This window comes from Rhinolophus sinicus, chromosome 2 (genome assembly GCF_057876585.1).
Source record: "Rhinolophus sinicus isolate RSI-liver-muscle chromosome 2, RSI-T2T, whole genome shotgun sequence".
Classification (NCBI taxonomy): domain Eukaryota; kingdom Metazoa; phylum Chordata; class Mammalia; order Chiroptera; family Rhinolophidae; genus Rhinolophus; species Rhinolophus sinicus.
This window is the reverse complement of record NC_142502.1, coordinates 158187538-158206695: the sequence shown is the minus strand read 5'-3', so window position 1 is coordinate 158206695 and position 19158 is coordinate 158187538. Positions and strand designations below refer to the sequence as shown.

Here is a 19158-nt window from a genome sequence, read left to right as displayed (position 1 = left end):
AGGTGGGGGGATCAAAAGGTAAAAGCAAGAACATTTCTTAGGTCCTTTCTCTGCCAGGTTTCAAGCTGAGTATCTCATATAGGTAGGCATTATGTTAAGCCATACGAAAACTCATAGTTTCACATGGTTTGGTCTCATACTAATATGTCCCATCTTACAGATGAGATAAGTAAGATCCAGGACGGGTCCATGTCTTGGTCCAGGACAAGTGTATGACAAGGTCACACTCTAATAATCCTTGCAGTCATGATTCAAATCACGTCTGTCTCCCTAAATAGCTTCCAAATCACAAGCTGGGATTGAGGCTGGGCTCTGTCTCCTGAAGCATTTTCTGTGGCCTCTGCCTGATATGGGAGCCCAGAACCAGAGTTCAGATGTCTTTCCATTAAGTTTATTCCTACCCAGATCCTCAAGCTGCCCTATAGCAAGGTGGACAATGGCCTTTTACTAAAATTAAAAGTTGGCCCACACTTGGAGCCAAGGTGAATTTTCCTGTATGTGTGGTTTTCCTCCAAGCAGCTCTTTCCCTTTTTTGAGAGGCTGTGTGGCTGGCCAGCCTGCCCAGGAGCCCCAGGGGGTCTGGGCCAGCAGGACAGGTGGTATCCTGAGAATTCCCTGCCACACAAAGCGGAGGACGTGCTTGGATGCTGAGTGCACTGCAGCTGGGAGGAGGCACGTCTCCCAGGCTGACTGGTTTGTTTCCTCTTGCTCACACTCAGCCTGTCACACATTTAGAAACTTCAGGAATTTGGGAGAGAGTTTTAGTGATGGACTTAGCTTTGGGGTCTCCATCTACAGAGGGCTTCCACCTGGGGTCTGGAATCTGGTCGCTATGGCTCGCAGCAGTTTCTCAGAGTGACCAGACTGCCTCTGGCTTCTCCCTTGTACTTGTGATTTTCCCCCGCAGTCACGTTCTCAAGCTGGTGTGGGTGTCACTGTGCGAGGAGGCTCCTGCTTGACCTGTCCGCCTTCGTGTACCTGCAGGGTTTTCCTCCTCTCCCTTTGATGCTGCCTGGGTTTGGCTGCAGATGAGAGGGAGAAACCCCTAGAGTAGCAGCTGGCTGCCATGGCCACTACTTGGGTTCTCCTAATACCTGCCGCGTTTATTATGCTGCAGTGAAAGCTTTTCCAGCACAGCCAGCCCAGGAGGCATCATCCTTGCTCTCCACCTCCAGGATCGCCAGAGCAGCTGCTCCGGGAAGGGGTATCTGCACATTTCCTGAGCACCACAGCCCATGTTGTGGTTTGGAACTCAGAGGAGTAGTCTGCATGGGGTCTGGGTGTGGGGCTGGTACCTTGGATTTGTTTTTTGGTTATGGGCTGACTGTGATCAGAATGAATGAGTCCTTGTCTTTCAAGAGATAAATAGAAATCTTACAAATGCTTCCACAGAAACGCAAGGGAGATGAGCTATAACTGGTTGAAGATTTGTTTTGGAACCAGTTTGGAGTCTCTGGGGCCAAAAGAGCATTTTAAAATCCGTCCACCCTCCTGCCCATCATCCATCCATCTCCTCTATCTTTCCAGTCTTGTCTGAGCAGCTCCAACGTGCCAGGCCACGCTCAGCATTAGCAATACCGTGGGGAACAATTCATTCACAGCCCCTGGCTCAGACGTACTCCCTCCCACCTGGTGGAGCTGTGTCCAGGAACGTGGAGGAAACCCTGGTCCCCAGATCGGAAGGAATTACCCTAATCTGCTGAACCCCAAATGCATATCTAGTCTTTTTAAAGAACCACGTAACAAAACCAGCTTGATACCTCCAACAGTTGGGGAACCAGGAGGTATGGGAATCTTGGCCATTTCTAAAAGACTGATTTAGGGCATAAAAATATGTGCGACAGCAAAGTAAATCCTTGGGTCCCTGTTCATTCAGCTGCTGGAGAAGTGGCTGCTGGTGTGAGGCTCTTGGGAACTGAAAGGGCAGAAAGGCCTGGGGGTGATTGATGGGGGTGGGGTCAGGGGAGCCTCTGGGAATTGGGACCCTGCAGGTTAGCACACTTAATGTTGTGCCGTATACAATGTCAGGCATTGGCGGTTTGAGTCTTGAATTTGTTGTTAACAGCCTATATGACCTAAGCAAGTTTCTTACCTTCTTGATCCTCTGTTTACTTGCCTGTAAAATGGGGCTATTAAGGCCTCTCTTGCGGAATTTGGCTGGATTAAGTAAGAAAATGAACACGAAGGTGCCTGGTACATTGTGGGTGTTAAACACATGTCCATTATATCCTGATAAATACTTGGTTCTCACTCTGTCATTTTAAAAAACATTTAAGTTCAGATCCAGTTCGGAGAAAATTGGTTTGAGGATACCATTCAGTTAAAAAAAAAAAAAAAAAAAAAAAAAAGTCCTTCCTGGGCTTGATTCCATGTGGGACTCAGCAGACGAGCACAGATTGTTCCAGCTCTTGGCACCTGGTTTGCTCTCACACAAGGCCCCGCTCTGCTGCGGGCTGCGATGGTAAAGGGTCTGATCACACTGCCAGCTCAGAACACTCTAGTTTAGTAGAGGAGGAGAGCCTTTCACCCTAGCTGGCAGGAAGAGCTGTGAATTGTGCTGTAGGAGCCGGATGCGGCAGGAGAGCAGGGGCTGGCGTGGGCCCGGTCTGGGTCGATGGGTAGATGGGACACGTCACAGAGCATGTTATTTCTTGGCTCTGTGAATGGGCAGCTTGAGAGCCGGTGGTAATTATGTCTGCCAGTGGGGGATGACAGCACAAGCGGACCATGACAGTGTCCTCCAAGGAGAGGCAGGCACCACGTACAGATGCTGCCAGGAGACTCCTTTCCGGAGTGATTGCTGTGGGGTGTCTACAGCAGGCCCTGAGGCTGGGTCCTTGGCCAGTGGAGAGGCTGTGTCTGAGAACGGGTGAGTGGGGCCCTGGCCACGTTGTCCAAAGAGTTTGCAGAGAAGCAGTGTTGGGGGCGTGGTTGGGAAGGCCCAGCCTGGGGTTTTGCTTTGGTCCTCCCATAAACAGAGCCATGCCAGGGCCTCTGATGGCCTGGACGAGCCTGCTGGACATTTCCTCGGGGGCACTTGGAGTAAAGGAAAGAGCCAGGGGATAAAGCCAGAATGTGTAGGTTCTAATCTGGGTCCCGACCATTGGTCTGTATCCTGACCTCTCTGGACCTCAGTCTCAGGACAATAGTACATGGAGAAGGTCATTGTGAGAATTAGTGAGAGGCTACTTACAAAGTGTCCACAGGTTAGTTTCCTTTCCTTTTCCTTCTCTTATCCCGTTTGTGTCCAGGTTTAAAGAGGAGAGCTAGGGCTGGGCAGAAGTGAAGGTCAGTGCCATCTAGGACCCTGCAGCCACCAGAGGGTCAGACCAGGCTGGCAGAGGAGGACACGACAGCAGAAGCCTCCTTGGACTGGCCGTTACAGGGTCACCCTTGACTCCTCAGACCTTGCACAAGCTAGTTCACCTTCTGGGGGTCAGTGTCCCCATCTGCGAAGGGGCCGTAGTGGTTTCATCTTGCCCCTCCATGCGGTCACTGTGAGGCCAGATGAGATGATGGACATGAAAATTCAGCTTCTAGAAGGGTAATGCATGGCACACACATAAGGAATTGCTATTTGTACAGAAGTCACCTGCCTTTGGTTTCACGGGGGCTGGCCCACCTGGGGAAATGGACATTCCCTTGTGGACCTTCTTATAAGGCCCCGTATTTGCTTCATGGATACTTGTCCAGAGTCCAGATGTGGGTCATGCTGGCCGCAATGAGCTATTGGAGGACAGGGAATAGGGAGGAGCACGTTTATTTGGCTTTGCCTCTTTGACTGGTAGAAGGCCTGGGGTGAATGGCGTTTAGTCTGGGAGAGGCTGTCCCTTGGAGGATAGCAGAAGGCCCAAGACTAGGAGCAGAGACAGCCCGTGAGCCCTGCCTGAGATTAAATACAGTAGTACCTCGGTTTTCAAACATAATCTATTTCAGAAGATGGTTGGAGGTCTAAAATGTTTGAGAACTAAGGCACAATTTCCCCATAGAAATTAATGCAAAATGGATTAATCCATTCCAGACCTTTAAAATCAACCCCTAAAACTGCAAATTTAGCATGAGTTTTACTATCCAATGATACCATAGATCCATAAAATTTACAGTGTTCGTAAATCGGAATGTTTGTCAATGAAGACGTTCGAAAACCGAGGTACTACTGCACATGAATTCAACAAGAGTAGGGCATCCCCAGAGGTTGGAGACCTGGAAGTGGGTGTGGGGATTACACATGGAGAAACCAGGGGAGAATATTCTGCCATTATTCTAAGACTAGTGAGGACCATGATGGTGAGAAGGATATTTAATGTCTGTATGTTGCTGTAAGGGTCACGGGCACGTTCACATCTGGTACTATATTTGATCTGGAGGATTTGCCAAGTGAGGCCATTTAAATGGTGGAAGGAAAAGAGTGTGGCAGAGACTAGTTCAAGGCCGGCTACTTATGTGGCTTGAGGATGGTGAGCCCAGGGGAGGAGGGAGCAGGACAGCTGGAGTGCCCCAGGCCAGGGACCTGACGTCCCCAGAGTGTCTGAAGTCCTGTTCTCTGAGGCTTGCTCTGGCCCCTGAGCTGCGTATGAATTCTTACCCCGTTGCTCCCTACCACTGCTTCCTTCTTCCTGCCCTATTTCAGCCACCCCGCCCTGTTGCCGTGGTTACCTACACAGGCACAGCCTGGCAAGCACTGGAGCATTTCACCACAGCCCCTGCCCCAAAGCCATAGCAACCGCTGGGCCAACTTCTGCTTTTGGCTTTCCTTTGGGGAACCACACTTGCCTCTTGGCACAGACTTCAAGTCCTGAGGACCCCTGAGAAGACACCTTTCCTGCTGCCTGCCTGTTGGAAGCCCCAGTCCCCCAGCCAAGTGATGCTGCTGCAACCTCCTCTTCTGTTCCCATTCTTCTAACCTAATTCATGCTCAGTGCTAGAAATCCACTTCTCCCTCCCCCACCAAGCCCACCTTAGGAGACACTGTTCTCTTAAAGGTCAAGGTCTAGGGCGGACAGGAGGAAGTGCCGACACCAGGCCCACAAATCTTTCTCAAACGTCACTCATTCTATACACGTGGGCTGAGGAAAGTGCTGTGTGTGAATCTGCACTAGGTCTCTAGAGACACGTCCCTGCCCTAAGAACTGGTGAACCAGCTGGGTGTGTGGGGGCTGTGGTGTGTGCCCTGTGTTGGGGGAGGATGCAGAGTCCCAGCCTCGTCTGGCAAGATAGGTCAGAGATGACACTGAAGGGGCACACACCCGAGTTGAATTGTGAGGGGCCACAGGTGCCCAAGTTGACAGAGGGAACAAAGACAGGCCTTGGTGAGGACAGGGAGCTTCCGGGAGTTCCATGTGGCCTGGGGAGGACTTGGGAGCTGAAGGGAAGGAGAAGCTGGCAGTGGGAGCGAGGGTGGTGCTCATGGTGAAGGGCCTGGGATGGCAGCCACAGAAAGGAGGCTAGACTTTATCCTGGGGGCGTGGGGGTCTGGCAGTGGCTACTCTTCAAGGACAGGCCAATCAGCTGAGGCCTTTAGTGACAGCTCTCTGCTCACCAGCCCCTGAATGAGACTGGTCTGCATGGGCAGGTCCCCAGATCCTAGGTGGACCTAGCCAGGCTTCTCCCTCTGCCCCACAGAAAAGCCAGCCTGCAGGCTGCCTGCCCTGCCCCTCTCCATCAGTACCCCTCTCTCCCACTGGAATTCTAGCTCAGATTCCACGTGGTACGTGCCTGTATACTGCTGCTGAGGGCAGAGACTATCTCCCATCCTCCCATTGCCTAACACCCCCTCCCCGCCATTGCTGCCTGGTGGAGGCCGTCTCTCTGGGCCTCATGCTGGGTGGCCAGCACTGGGGAATTGCCGGAGGTGAGGGATTAGGGACGAACATGGCCAGGCACAGAGCAAGTTTTGGGATTTCAGCTCAGTGAAATAGCTCCTGCCAAGCATCTCCTTAAAATTTCTTCTCCCTTCCTGTTGGTGCTTGTGTGGGTGGATTTCACCAGGAAGGAGGGGGATTTCTCTGGCACTTTCCCTCGCCACGCTTCTCCCTTAACCCTTTTGAGGTCCTGACTGGCTCTTGTTTACCAGGTTGGCACCAGGGCTCAGTCTTTCTGGGGATGTCCTGGCTTCCTGGCACCCTCTCCTGGGGCCGGTCCACGTCCATGGTGGCGGTGGGCAGCCCTCACCTTTTGTGGACCCCTGGCCACTGGCCTGCCTTACTGGCTGAAATGCCCCATGGGTGAGTCCCTTCCTTGGGTCTTAAAGGCATTTGGGCTTCCAGAAGCTTCTCTGGGAATGTTCTTCAGGCCTGCACAGCAGGAAAACGAGAGCCCACAGACCGAAGACCGTTGGGCTTCTGCTTCTGCATCCACTTGGGAACCTCAACACCTGACCTGGAGGAGGGGGTAGTCGTCCTGGCCAAAGGGAGGATGTGAGGACCATCTGTGGATGGAGAAGGATTGTCTGCATGTCACCAGTGGGATCTGGGGTTTCAGGGCCGGCAGTTCCTCTCATTCTTCCGGAAGGCTGAGTCCTTGGTTCTGAGGTCCTGTGTGGGGAACTAGAGGAGAGTGAGTCCTAACACATGGAGGGAGTTCTGACCCTTCTACAGAGGGAAGGGTCTGCTGGGAGAGACTCCTTGGGCAGAGGGGAGAAGAGGTGGAAGAGGGGAGGATGCTGGGAGCAGCCAGCAGGAACCTCTGTGCAGAACCCAGCTTTGCGTCAGCTCAGCCCTCAGCGTGTGTCTGTGTATGTGTGTGAGGGGGAAATGGTTATCCCCAGCCTGGTCCCTGCCCTGTTGCTGCTCAAGTCAGAGACTCCCGTAACGTGTATTCAGTTATTCCTCATCCCAAATGCAGTCTCCAGGGTGTGGTTGTCCTTGGGTTTGGGGAAGTGGGGGACGGGGGAGCAGTGCATGCCCCAGGTCACAGAACAAAAGTGTCCAGAATGCCTGATGGTGAGATTTCAGGCTTGGTGAGACAGAGCTCCTCCTTCAGATTGCATAGAATCACCCAATCCTAAAGCACATTTTCCCTGGACCCTCCCCTCCCTGAGCAGCCACCTGGCAGCTCTGAGCTACGAAACTCCTGAGTGGTGGATGCCTATCACAGAGGCCTCGAGTGTGAGGGAGGTTTATTGGAGAGGAACAGAGAGGAGAGTTCCATGGTTGGAGGGAGTCAAGGATAGACATGGGATGATGGGGAGGAGATACAGGGGCATCTATCAGAGTGTCTTAAGGGACCCGCAGAGTAAGAGAAGAGGCCCACGGCCTGAGCTCCCTTCCGTGACTTACACAGCAGAGCCACCAACCTGATCTAGACAATTCTACATATTCTCTGAAGCTCTTTCCGTGAGTGGACAATTATGAACACACAAGGAGCTCTTCCACAAAAGAACTGGTCTAACTCCTCAAAAATGTCCGTGTCCTGAATCCTGAAAGACAGAAAAGCTGAGGGACTCTTCCCGATGAAAGGACACTAAAGAGATATGGCACCTGAGTGCAAGGCATGATCCTGGATCCTGGAATGAGAAAAAGTGAAAACTAGAAAGGCCATCAATGGGATGGGCGGCAAAACCTGGATATGAGTTGGGATTAGATGATAGTAACATCAGTGTTACGTTCCCTGAATTTGGCGTTCCTGTTGTGGTTATAGAAAGAATGTCTTCTTCTGTTTAGGGATAAAAGGTCATGTTGCCTTAATTGACACCATCGTTGTCATTATTATCATTAGTATTATTATTGAGAGAGAGAAAGAGAAAGAGAGAGAGAAACATATGTGGTAAGCATTAATAATTGGGTTTACCGTTGTGGTACTGTTCTTGCAACATTCCTGTAGGTTCGAGATTTTTCAGAATAAAACATTGACTAGCTGGAGCCTGGAGCCCTCAGAACTGCTCCCTCACCCCAACCTGGGCTGAGCGAGGAGCGTTTTCTCTCTTTGGAGAGGGTCTTTGTGGGGGTAGGAAAGGCTCTGGCTGTTCCTGAGTGTGGCCACCTGCCTGGCCTGGGTCAGCAGTGAAAGGGTGACAGTCACTGGGTCTATGAGCAGGGGCCCTGTGGAGACCAGGCACCTGCTTATTTTCTGCCCTCACTCTTTCCCAAAACACGTCCCCCCACAGGCTACTCGAGATGTGGTGCTGAGCCGGGCGCCAGAGCAGAAGGAAGACCGCGCAGCGAGCCTGCAGAATGCGGCGGCCATCTACGACCTCCTGAGCATTACGCTGGGCAGGAGGGGGCAGTATGTCATGCTGTCTGAGGTACGGCTGGTCCACCCCACCCAGGACTCAGGTGGCACACAGAGGAAATCAGATGGGGCCGCCTCCTCCTTGGTCCCTTCCCTGCCCCCACCAGGGAGGACAGCTCAGTTCTGGGAGGCCAGGCTTGGAACTGTACCATTTCCAGTGCCGAGAAAGCTGCCCTTCACTGGCGGCGTGTTTTGTTTTGTTTTGTTTTGTTTTGCTAATGTTTTTGTGTGTTTTTCTTTTGAAAGAAGCCACGCGTTGTATAGAGGAGCAAAAGAAGAACATTTTCTACCCCTCAGTTTCCCCCAGAGATGGATGACACTGGTGTTTGTTTTGTGACTGCCTCTCCTGGCAGGGTTCTGAGATGGGTAGACAGACGCCCCCATTCTGTTGGGAAGACCCTGCTGAGGCAGTGCTCCATGGACTGTGCCCCTCCAGGGTCGGGGTGGGGCACCAGGCCCCCACGCTGCCCCTCTCCTTTGCCCTGCCTACAGTGCACATGGCACACACACATTTTCAAATCGAGGCTGAGATCCAGGAGGTTCGGGGGCCTTTGTCTGCTTGTGACAGAACTGGGCTTCTTGGCAGGAGATTCTCCTCTCGTGTGTTTAGGGGGAACTCCTGAAAGGAGGGAGGGTGACATGTGCTGAGCCCCTGTTCGCACGGGCACTATGCGAGGTGCTTTCTGAGATGATCCCCTCGTGGGAAGGATACGTGGTGTTCTCTCGGGTTTACCAGGAGGAAAACGATGCCCAGAGAGGTGGATTTTAACCCCAAGGTGGCGCAGGGAGTGCATGTTGAGCCAGCATGTGAACCCAGGCCATGGAGCTCAAGTGCGTGCTGTCTGGTCCTGTACCCCTCACCTCTGTTCTCACCCCTCCAACCATGACCACACAATGAATCCTGTCCTCATATGCTGGCGGTGTCTGCCTCTAACACCTGGAAGTGTCTGTGGGGGGATCTCATTAGGCAGCCCCTGATTTGGGGTTGCCCAGGACTGGGTAGGCCAGAAGAGCAGTAGATTTTTTCCGGTGGGCCTAGAGAACAGCAGGGTGTAGAGGAGCCTTTACATTGGGCAGCGTTCTATCCATGGGCTCTGCAGTCAGCCTGCTCTGCCATTTACTGGCCTCGTGACTTAGGCAAGTCATTCAAGCCTTGGCTTTCTCATCTGTGAAATAGGGGTAATTAGAGACCCCACCTCACAGGGTTGTTGGGAGGAGTAAATGCGTTGATATGTGTAAAAAACTGAGAGTAGCACCATGCACAATATTAATAAATGCCAGCTGTTATTTTTATTGGATCTCTACATTTTGAAAGCACTTTCCAAATTTAATTTCAGTTGCTTTTCGCCATCACTCTATGAGGTCATTCACGTGTTATGGAGGTGGGAATCCAGGGCTAGAGAGGGTGAGATACATGCGCAGGGTCACATAGCTTGCCTGAGGCAGAGATAGGTTAGCCCTGGAATTTTCTGACAGGAACCAAGTATGAGCCTCCTGCACCCTCCTATGAGCAGTGACTTGAGCAGTGGAAGGGTACGGGTGGCCTGGGGTTGAGAGGACCCTGGCGGGGAAGTACTGACTGTCGCCCTCTCCACAGTGCCTGGAGCGAGCCATGAAGTTTGCCTTTGGAGAATTCCACCTTTGGTACCAAGTGGCCCTCTCCATGGTGGCTTGTGGGAAGGTAAGGCGCTGCTGTGCTGGGGTTGCACACTCACCCTCCGGGGGCTCTGCTCTCCTCGGATCCCTCCCAGAGGTGGGGGAAGGTGGGCGGTGATTCAGAAATGTTGTCTGGCAGCTGATTTTCATCTCCAGGAGAGTGAGGGCACGGGAGGGCCACACTGCGGGAATCCAGTGTCCACGTGTGAGTTACGAATGTGCCAGGTGTGCAAGTGAGTCTGTGGGTGTTTTACGCTGAAGATATGTGTATGCATGGGGCATTGTATCATTTCTGTGGGTGAACTGATGGCTACAGCTGAATGAGACAGATGTGGGGCATGGTTTCCTGTGAGGAGAACATGGTCCCATCTGGGCTGTGGCTCTCTTTCTGCCCCCCAAACGTGCAGTCAGGAAAGGACTTGCCCATGAATCAGGAGCTGACCATATCTCGGGTCTCAGGGCTGCATCTGCTCTCCACCCACCAAGCCCTCATTTTTCCTCGGATGAGAATCACACTTACATAAGCCTCTATTTTAAGCAGTGACATGAAAGGAAAGCTTTCCGGGGCTGGGTGCTGGGGCTGTTGGAGCTGAAGATGCTTCGAAGTCAGGAAATAAGGTGGTGTGAGCTTGCAGGTCATTCCAAGAGCTGTAAACACCCAGGGCCCGTTTGCGGGGCTGAGGGAATTCCTCGCCCCTCCCCCCACCCATCTGTGCCACCTGCCATTTCTAGCCCCACAGCCATCCCCGAGGAGGGCCCTCCCAGGCTTGCCAGTGCCTCCTCCACAAACGGAGGGTGCACAGGCCGGGTCCTGGCAGGGAGAGGAGAGAAGAGCAGGTGCTGTAGCTTGACAGGTGGGAAGTACAGCCGAGAATCAAGTGGGGAGCCTTCTCGGCCCCCGCCCCCACTGGGTATTTGTCTTCCTAAACCTCTTCCCTTCCCCCCTCATGCTGACCACCTCCCAGAGCGCCCGGAAGTCACAACATGATGTGCCCTGGCTCTGTGCTCAGCGGGATCTTGTCAGGGCTGAGGGAGCGTTCAGAACAGAGATAGGGCGAGGCCTAGGGGAAGGAGGGGCGGCTGGAGCTTACTTACCTGGAGCCTGGGCAGACAGCTCACAGTGGCGTGTGACAGCTGCTTCCTGCCTGTCGGAAACAGAAAATGCCCCTAGTCTTGTAATAGTGACATAGACCAGGAGGAGAGGTCCCAGGGCCATAGTGGTTCTCACCCTTCTGTGGGTCCCAGACCCCTTGGAGATGCTAAGGAAAACTGGGGACCCCTCCTCAAAGAATGCATCACACACGGGAGTTAGTTTAATGTCTGGGGTGCTCCTGGGTGGCCCCCTGTCTCAGAAGAAGATGTCATCTTAGCCTGGCAGTTATGAGGTCTTCTATCTCCTTACTGAGAAGAGCCAGGCTCAGAGAGGTCCACACTCAGCCTGGCACATCCCGGGATCCTGGGAGCGGCTGTCCCGGCCCTGCTCCTTCGCAGACCAGCAAGGCGTACACGAGAATGGGGGTGCAGCAGGAGATTGTTCTCAAAGCACACTTTGCACCACACTCAACCAGATCATTCGGCCTGGTTGGCCAGACCTCACCTTCGCCAAGATCCTAACATAAAAATCAAGGTTGTAGCCCTGCAGTTGTGCCTAGAAGGTCTTCCGGAAGGTGAGGCCAGGCAGACAGAAATATATATGGCACTTTAAGCTGCAGGAAGAAAGGATGCGTCCATGTCATGATTTAGGTCGCTCCTTCTCTTGGTCTCCTCAGTAGTCACATTGGTTGCGTTGCTAGGTAACCAGCATGACAGAAAAAAAGCTGGCTGCTCTGACTGTGGAGTCCTCAGATGGCTCCTTAAATAGCAGTGTTTTGTGGTCTGGGTGGGGGTGGAATGTGGAGGGTCAGAGTTAGAGAACCCTGTATTTCCAGGATGCACAGGTCAGCAGCCAGGGAAGGGGCCCAGGAAAGGCCTGAGGCTTGCTGGGGTGTGTAGCCAGACGTGCGGTGGTGGAGGCGACGCGAGTGGCATTCACAGGAGAGGGTCTAGGGGGAGGCGCATGGCCTGACAGGTCCTTCTAGCCCCTCACGCAGCACCCTTTGCTTCAGCCCACGTGGGGCACCCCGTGCCATTGCCCTACCTGCTGCAGCCTGTCATTTGCTAACACCCTCGTATGCTTGGTCTCGTAACCTCTTGTTTCCTAAGAGAGCCGTGGGAGATGGTGGCATGTCTTCTCTCTGCAGCCTTTCTCTGGGCTCCTGATCGCCAAGAGCCACGGCGTCTTCCCACTCCCGCAGGGACCGCACTACCCCTGGCCCAGTGCTGGGCACAGAGCAGGCTGTCTGCTGAGATACCTGGACTTGGCTTAATGAGCCTGAGCCCAGAGCCCAGGGAAATCTGTCACATCCAGGCTGGGAAAAGCTCTTCCTCAAATGATGGGAAAAGGACGGGTAGCTTGAGAGAGGCCGGGGGTCCAGGGTACACACAGACAAGTGGGGTCCCACGTCTGCATCGCCAGTCCCTCACACCATGTTGTGGCAGGCGAGCCTCCCAGAGCCCCCATTTCCTCAGCAGTACCTCTAGAGTGGCCAGGAGGGTGAGAGCCAGTTAGTGGTGGGGAGCTCAGCCCACAGGAAGGTCCAGTACGTGGGAATCATCATAGTTACAGACACATGTCCCTGCCTCCCTGGGGCTCACACAGGAAGGGGAGCGTACACATTGGGTGGGGGGTGGGGGGGTCACTGCTGAGCTTCATGGAAAAGCATTGGGCTCACTCAAAAGGTTCCAGCCCTGAGTGAGTACGTGTGTGGGGTGGGAAGTGGGGGAACAGAAGCCTCCTCTCTGGCCAAGGCAGTCACTACAAAGGCGAGATAGGGCGGTGGTTACGAGCTTACTCATAGAGCCACCGTTCAAACCCCAACTCATCCACTTACCAGTGTGGCTTTGAACAAGTTACTTAACTTCTCTGTATTTCCGTTTCCTCGTCTGTGAATAGAAACAGCACCTATGACAAAGGAAACTTGTGAAAATTAAATGACTTAATATTTATGAAGCACTTAGAACGGTGGTCAGCAGACTTTTCCTGCAAAGGATCAGATAATAGATATTTTAGACTGTTCAGGCCAAACAGTCTGTCGGAACGACTCAGTTCTGCCTTCTCGTCATGAAAGCAGCCATAGATAATACATATACGTATATGAATGGGCGTGGCTGCGTTCCAATAAAACTTTATTTCCAAAAGTAGGTAGAGGACCAGATGTGTCCCTCTGACTTGCAGCAATGCCTGGTACATAGTAAGAACCATTATAGATAAGTGTTAGTCGTGTTCTTCTCATTACTGGGATTAGTCATAACTCTACCCAGCTCTGGATGCTCTCCCCTCCTGGCCTCCGTTCACTACTGGACCATCTTCAGCAGGTCCAGTCTGGCCCTGTCTCCATGGCTGAGGCCCTGGAGCCTTAGGGGATCCCTAGATTCCTGTCTGGAGCTTCTCTGTGACCTTGCCTTCTCTCCTTCTCTGCCAGCCTTTACGCTTCCATCCCACTCGGCACCACCAGCCACGTCGCCATGTGGGTTTGGCCTCTTGTCATCCCCTGATAACCCGAGGGTGTTAAACTCAGAAGTTTGAGAGAGCCCCTTTCTACCTCTAAAATTTCTGTGGTTCACATTTGAATTCCTTTTGAAGAGCTTTCGTCTGTTGTCCCCTTAGCTGGTATCACATCGCTTCTGGGCAAGGGTCACCGCCTCCATTCTCCAGAGGAGAAACCTGAGGCACGGGAGGAACCTTGCTCTAGAGAGGAAAGGAGTGCCTAGCAAGGACTGGCAATTTGGGAACTTCCCCACTGTATGCATAAGGCACCCAGGCTGTTGTGACCTAGGGCTGCAAGTAACGGGATTGCCTGCTCATTCTTCTGCAGTCAGCCTATGCTGTGTCGCTGCTGCGGGAGTGTGTAAAGCTGCGGCCCTCGGACCCCACTGTGCCCCTGATGGCCGCCAAGGTCTGCATCGGATCCCTGCACTGGGTAAGTGAGCTGCAGGGGCAGGCTGCACAAGGCCCAGGTCCTGGCAGCTTCCTGTGGGAGGATGGCAGCAGGTGGGTATGAGAGGGGGCGTGCCCATCTTGCTGTGTGTGCGAGGGTAGTATACACGACAAAGTATGGAGAAGGCTGGGTGAGTCAGGGAGGCTTCCTAGAGGAGGAGGCAGCCTTGGACTGGAGGTGTGAAGAGGATCCAGGCTGGCCAGTGGTAGGCCCTTCTGTCACAGCTTGCTTTCCCAAGCCCTGTGATTAGCAGGGAAACCCCTTGCTCCCCAAGTCTTTTCAGGGAGACTATTAGCATCTCTCACCCTAGAGGTAGAGCACCCTTGGGATGTGGGTGGTATGTGGGTGCCAGCAGAGAGGAGACACCCCCCCAGGCTGAGCACTGCAACAAACGGGGCGGTGGTATGAGCTGGAGGGTGCAGAGAGGGAGGTCTCGTTGACCCCAGGGCTCCTGAGAGGGGCTTCAGCCCTTCACTGGAATGAAACCCAAAATACCTGTCGCACTGAGGTGGGGTGGGGGAGGGCATCTGTGCTCCCAAAGGCTGCCAGCTCTGAGGTGTCTGTGGGTCCACCCAGCCAACAGCTGCCCTTGCCAGGAAGCCCTAAATTTAGGTCTTCCCGCCATGGAGGAGCTGTTTCTCTCAGCAGCATAATTATAGTAATTATGTGCATTCAGATTACATGGTAATAAAATTAGGATCAAATCAGTCCAAATTGAAATCAGATGAGTTAGGAGCAAAGTAATCAATGACAACATAAATAGAAAAGCCCAAAAAGAAACTTAAACACGCAGACTTGTCATCAGAATTGGGGAGGAAGGTGAACTGTTTAACCTCAACTGAGAGCATGTTTGGGTTTGGGGCTGGCTTGAGCCTAGGTTTAAATTGGGTACAGGCTAGAGTGGGTCCTGCTGGAGGGACGGGGTTGGGGGGCTCCTGGTGGCCTTCCCTGACCAGAAACCTCACCTGCCACAGCTCCCTAAAGCCCCCCCTTATACCTGCCTTGGACACTTAGCACATCACATTGTAATCATTGGTGTTTCTCCAGGGCAGGAACTGTCTCGCTTCCTTCTGGAAACCCCAGTCCCAAGTTAATGCCTGGTGTTTCCTGGATGCATCCTACTTGCCCATGCACACAATCACTTGGCACCAAATTCTGCCTTATGTGATACTTGTCTTTTTCCCAATTAGATGGGTACTTCTTGGACCTTGAGCCCCTCTTCCTCATACAACCCTGCACATAGCAGGTGTTCGCTAATACGTTATAGAATGACACCCACCCCAGCTGGCCAGGAGGGACAGGTGTGGGAGGTCTGCATCTGGTTCAGTGGTTCTCCCTGGCTCCCTGGGTCGCCCCTGGGCTGAGAGCAGGCTGTGGGGAGCCAACGGCAGCCCGCATCTAAGAAGGCTCGGAGAAGGGCGGCCCGGCACTCTGTTATCAAGGCTGTGAGCAGAAAGAATGGGTCTGACTGCGGTCTGTCTAGCATCTGAGGGATGCTAAAGCTTGGGACAGGGCATGGATCCCGAGAGGTGTCTGATGCCACCTCTGTCTCCTACCTTACTAGCTATTCTGGCTCACATCAGCCCTCAGTAGGCCCAGGTGTTGCCCAGCCAGGCCCTATTAGCAGGGGACAGAAATCCGGGGGGGGGGGGGGGGGGGGGAAGGGTTGGACGATTTGGCCCAGGTTTCAGGAAGGGAGGCTGAAAGTCGGACATTTGAAAAACGAGTTGTGCTGGATGAAACCAGACTGGGTGGTCATGTGCCCAGAGGTGGAACACCTGCTGTCCCCATGTCCTGTCCTTATGCCCAGAGCCAGCGTGGGACGCCCCGGGCTGGGTCTGGGTCTAAGAGCAAGGTTGTTCTTGGGTGAGGGTGAGTAGGGAGGCGACTGGGCAGAGGGACTTCCTGCATGGTCACGTGCTGGTTGACGTGGGGTTTGCAGTGGGATGGGAGCACCTGAAGCAGCTACATGATCAGGTAGAAGGCTCGGTCTGAGGCTCCCGTAGGTGACAGCGGTGTGTGGCAGCCTCTGCTTTGGCGTGGCCAGCATCCTACCAGGGTCCCCAGTCAGTTATTTAGGGCAGGAGAAAAAGGAGATGTAAATATTTTTTAATATCCCTCCCAACACAGTCATTTAAAATTCATTTAATTTAAAAAGTGGAATCTTCTCCGGGAGGATTGATCTCCAGTGTGCATATGTGCTGTGTGTCATGCACAGAAGGAGAAGGAGAGGAGATTGTGAAACAGAAAAGCAGGCCATGCTTGTCCTTGGAAAGGTCTCTGATGCTGTCTCTAAGCCTCTTCCCCTGGGGAAATGGTATGGGATGGTAGAAAGAGTGCAGGCTCTGGAGGCATAAGATAGGGTTCAAATCCTTGCCTACCCACTTAGTGCTGTGTGACTTTAGGGGAGTTGTTTACCCTCTCTGTGCCTCATCTGTAACGTGGAAACTGTGAATACCAGAGCTGAGTGGTATCCCTGCTTAGCACACTGCAGGTATCTGCTAAATGGCAGCGATCCCTGTGACAGCCCCTTCAAAATATCAGGCTCTCAACACGGATGCACTTTTGTGGTTTTGCCTTCATTTTTCAGATTCAGGGGCGAGCAGAGCTAGGAAGATGGATTAAGTGTTTATGAGGCAGGAAAGAAAGAATGCCAGCTCTCCTGCACTAGCTTGTCAGAATTAGGAAGAGTGTTTCCCGGGAAGAAAAAAGTGCATTTTCTAGAGCAGATAACAACAGATCCTAGGCCCTGAGGGAAGGGCCTAAGGAGAAACTGGAGGTGCTCTTTAAATAAACTCTGTAGGCTCAGAAGTGACCTTTCTCTGGTTCCCAGGAAGGGAGGAGAAGGGCGAAGGTGCCAGGGGGCCAGCCTCTTTGGCACACTGCAGGATGAAGAAGGCGGCCCTTGAGGTGGAAGGCAGCCTGCGTGCGAGCAGAGTGTGTAGCCAAAACCCATCTGCATGGGGACCACAGTAGGACAACTAGACAGATGCAGGAACTTGTAAAGTCACAGGAACATTTTCCTTACTTACAGGAAGCAAAAGCAAAAGCATGATATCCTTCAGTGCACCCTCTCCCCAAAGGGTCAGAGAGGAGAAAAATGAAGATCCGTCGGGGGCAGCCATGAATTAGGCAGCTCAGAAACAGTCAGATGTAGAGTCAGGAAACTGGGTTAGAAACTCAGTTCTGCCACTTAATAACCGGGTGACCTTGGGTGGGTCTCCTAAGCTCGCTATGCCACAGAATCTTCAGCTGTGAAACACCCATTCCATCAGGTGGCCTCGGTGCCAAGAAAGGCCAGGTAAGGACTAACTTGCTCTAGACTCGCAAAGGAGGGAGAGGGCGAGGCTCTCCACCTGGGTTTTGTGGCAATGTGACAGGGCTGCTGTAATAAAAGAGATATTGACCCCTTACCCTAGAAGTATTTTGGTGAGCAAGGAGGGCCCAGTGCTGTAACCTGAGCGAATCTTGCAGAAGCAGTGACCACAACGACACGGTCATCAGCTGTGAACTTTTGATGCCACAGGAGGAAGTGTTGGGAGATTGCAAAAGACCCATGAGGTCCTAGCTGGGGAGAAAGATAGCTAGGGTGGTTGTAGCTGGGCAGTTCCATTAACCATTTGTTTTTTACATGGCAGATTGACACCCATTAGTAGGTTATGAAATAGAACTCTTTAAGAAAAATTGCAATAGACTATTAGAGAATAGGATAGAAGATATCTGAGTGTATTACCCACAGGGGGGGTAAGTGTTGTGACCGGTTAGTGGTTATATGTATGTGTGTCCTGGACCATGGGTTGGGGTCAGAATTGGACCAACCCAGCACATGTACTGCCCCAAGCTGTGGTGACCCAGCTTGTCCTTGCGTAGAGTCGCTCCTTCTCTGTGACCAAGGATCAGGACAGAGACAAAAGGCAGGCAGTCGTGTCCCCTCTCTGCATTCCACGGGAGCCTTTGATGCCACTTCCTAGTTTGTCACTGAGATCACCATCTACTCAGATGGCACTTGCCACATCTATCAGGCTGAGACTTCAAAAAATCCTGGAAGACTCAACTAATTACAGATGTAAAATTACATCGAATAGTAATAACAATAATAGTTTACATTTATTCAAGCACTGCTCGGTGCGGTCAACATGGCTGGATCTCATTCAGTCCTCCCAGCAGCCCTTTGAGGCGAGATGCTTGTTATCCCCATTTCACAGAAGAGGGAACCGAGGCACAGCAAAGGGAAATGACATGCCAAAGGTCACACAGTAAGTAGCTGAACCTGGATTTGAGCCCAGCAAGTCTGGCCTCAGAGCTCGTGTCCTCAGCTACCGGGCTGCCCTGTTCTCTGTAGAGAGCTATTCGTGGGTGAGCTCACTCTGAACTTGGGTAGGACGCTGGTACTTCAGGACAGAGGTGGCCACGCCAGATTCTCCAGGGCTTTAGGAATCCCGCTCTTGTCTTAGATGAAGAGGAATTGTGCATTTTTTATATTTATATATAGGTTGGTTTTAAAATACATATTTCATATTTAAAATATGTACTCATACATACATATTTTGAGGTTGGTTATCATATTACATATTGTCCTACTTAAGAGACTTTATGATTACTTCTTTTGCTTCATGATCCCTGCATTGACACCACATGTAAAAAAAAAAGCTGCTTCGTTTCTGGTAATAGAAATCAAAATAGTGTTGGCCACATAGGAAAATGGTACATTGAAGCTTTGCGAGTTTGACCTGAGACAAATGCTGACACCATGCTTAGAGATTGTTAGACCGTGTTAAACCACGTAGATAAGGCTGGCAAGTACCAGACAAGGAATGCTACTGACCTGGGGGTCAGAGTGGACCACACGTTGGACAAGCTAAGGATGTATGTTTTCGCTTTTTAAAGCAAAAGGATGGTGAGCTCTATTAATCCAGAATATGATGTGTGTGAACTGGAGGGTAACTTTTCCGTTTGCCACTGATTGCTGAGCCTCATTCTCAGCACCCTGTCTACGTGGGTTGCAGGAGGTAGAAGCTGGTGTTTGCCGAGTAGAAGGACATGGTCACGGGAAGAGTGTTTACACATGGAATGCAGTAGGTTTCTGGATTCTTTTTGTAATTTGTACTTGGTGGTTTATTTAAAAAGCCTGCTCCTTTTGAATGAGGCATAATGATGCCTGAAGACCATGTGTGAGATGAGCCGTGTCAGCAGTGGGGATATCAGGAAGGAGGAAAGGTGCTGTGTGCTTGCTTAC

General features: G+C 52.2%; 1 protein-coding gene and 1 long non-coding RNA gene across 4 annotated transcripts in view; one reads left to right on the top strand and one right to left on the bottom strand.

Annotated features, from left to right (window-relative positions):
• TTC7A (tetratricopeptide repeat domain 7A) overlaps nucleotides 1-19158 on the top strand; it is a 113162-nt gene that overhangs the window by 44564 nt on the left and 49440 nt on the right. For all 3 annotated transcript variants that reach the window (XM_019748610.3, XM_088796179.1, XM_019748611.3), the window contains 3 exons: nucleotides 8105-8242; nucleotides 9827-9910; nucleotides 13800-13904. In XM_019748610.3, coding sequence (XP_019604169.3) covers nucleotides 8105-8242; nucleotides 9827-9910; nucleotides 13800-13904 — 327 coding nt within the window. The remainder of the gene's footprint in view (nucleotides 1-8104; nucleotides 8243-9826; nucleotides 9911-13799; nucleotides 13905-19158) is intronic.
• LOC141571543 (uncharacterized) lies at nucleotides 9522-11032 on the bottom strand. The gene is made up of 3 exons (XR_012496348.2): nucleotides 10981-11032; nucleotides 10406-10533; nucleotides 9522-10067 (listed from the first exon to the last, which is right to left on the bottom strand). It is a non-coding gene; the product is annotated as an uncharacterized LOC141571543 (long non-coding RNA).